Below are 664 nucleotides of genomic sequence, written 5' to 3' on the forward strand. Positions count from 1 at the left end.
AGGCGTGTTATCCAGGAATGGGAAGTGTGAGTTCTTCACCAAAGATCACAAGCCATTCCACCCCATGGAGAGAGAGCGCATCCAGAACGCGGGCGGCAGTGTTATGATCCAGAGAGTGAACGGCTCGCTGGCGGTTTCCCGGGCGCTAGGTGATTTTGAGTACAAGTGTGTGGACGGGCTAGGTCCGTGCGAGCAGCTGGTCTCCCCAGAGCCGGAGATCACGGTACAGGAGAGGACCGATAACGATGAGTTTGTCGTGCTGGCGTGCGACGGGATCTGGGACGTGATGAGCAATGACGAGGTGTGCGACTTCGTGCGCTCGCGGATGCAGCTGACAGACAACCTGGAGAGCATCGCCAACCAAGTCGTGGACACCTGCCTCTACAAGGTGAGTACAGGTACAGATGTACCTGTAGTGTAGTACTATCTACATCTACATCTATGGGTTACTGAACAATGCCCTCACGGGGCCTCACGTTCAGTTGCATGGCATATGTGGCCAGGTGGGGTGCTGGTGCTCATAAAAAAAAAAAAATGAACATAAAGAATAAGCAAAAACAAATTTGTGCAGTGAACTATATACATGGCCGCGAAGTCGTACCTGATTTATGGCTGGGAGCTGGGGAGGCCCATGTGCTGGGCCAGCCCCAACTTAAAGCTGTCA

At 53.2% G+C, this 664-nt stretch overlaps 1 protein-coding gene across 1 annotated transcript in view; it reads left to right on the top strand.

Annotated features, from left to right (window-relative positions):
- The window catches only part of LOC109465627 (protein phosphatase 1B-like), a 5,045-nt gene extending 4,615 nt beyond the window's left edge, over positions 1-430 (top strand). The window contains exon 3 of the mRNA XM_019762998.1: positions 3-430. Within this exon, the coding sequence (XP_019618557.1) occupies positions 3-421 (419 nt within the window). The 3' untranslated portion in view covers positions 422-430. The remainder of the gene's footprint in view (positions 1-2) is intronic.
- The last annotated feature ends 234 nt before the right edge of the window (positions 431-664 follow it).

The sequence above is a fragment of the Branchiostoma belcheri genome, unplaced genomic scaffold (genome assembly GCF_001625305.1).
Source record: "Branchiostoma belcheri isolate BF01 breed outbred unplaced genomic scaffold, Haploidv18h27 scaffold155, whole genome shotgun sequence".
Classification (NCBI taxonomy): Eukaryota; Metazoa; Chordata; class Leptocardii; order Amphioxiformes; family Branchiostomatidae; genus Branchiostoma; species Branchiostoma belcheri.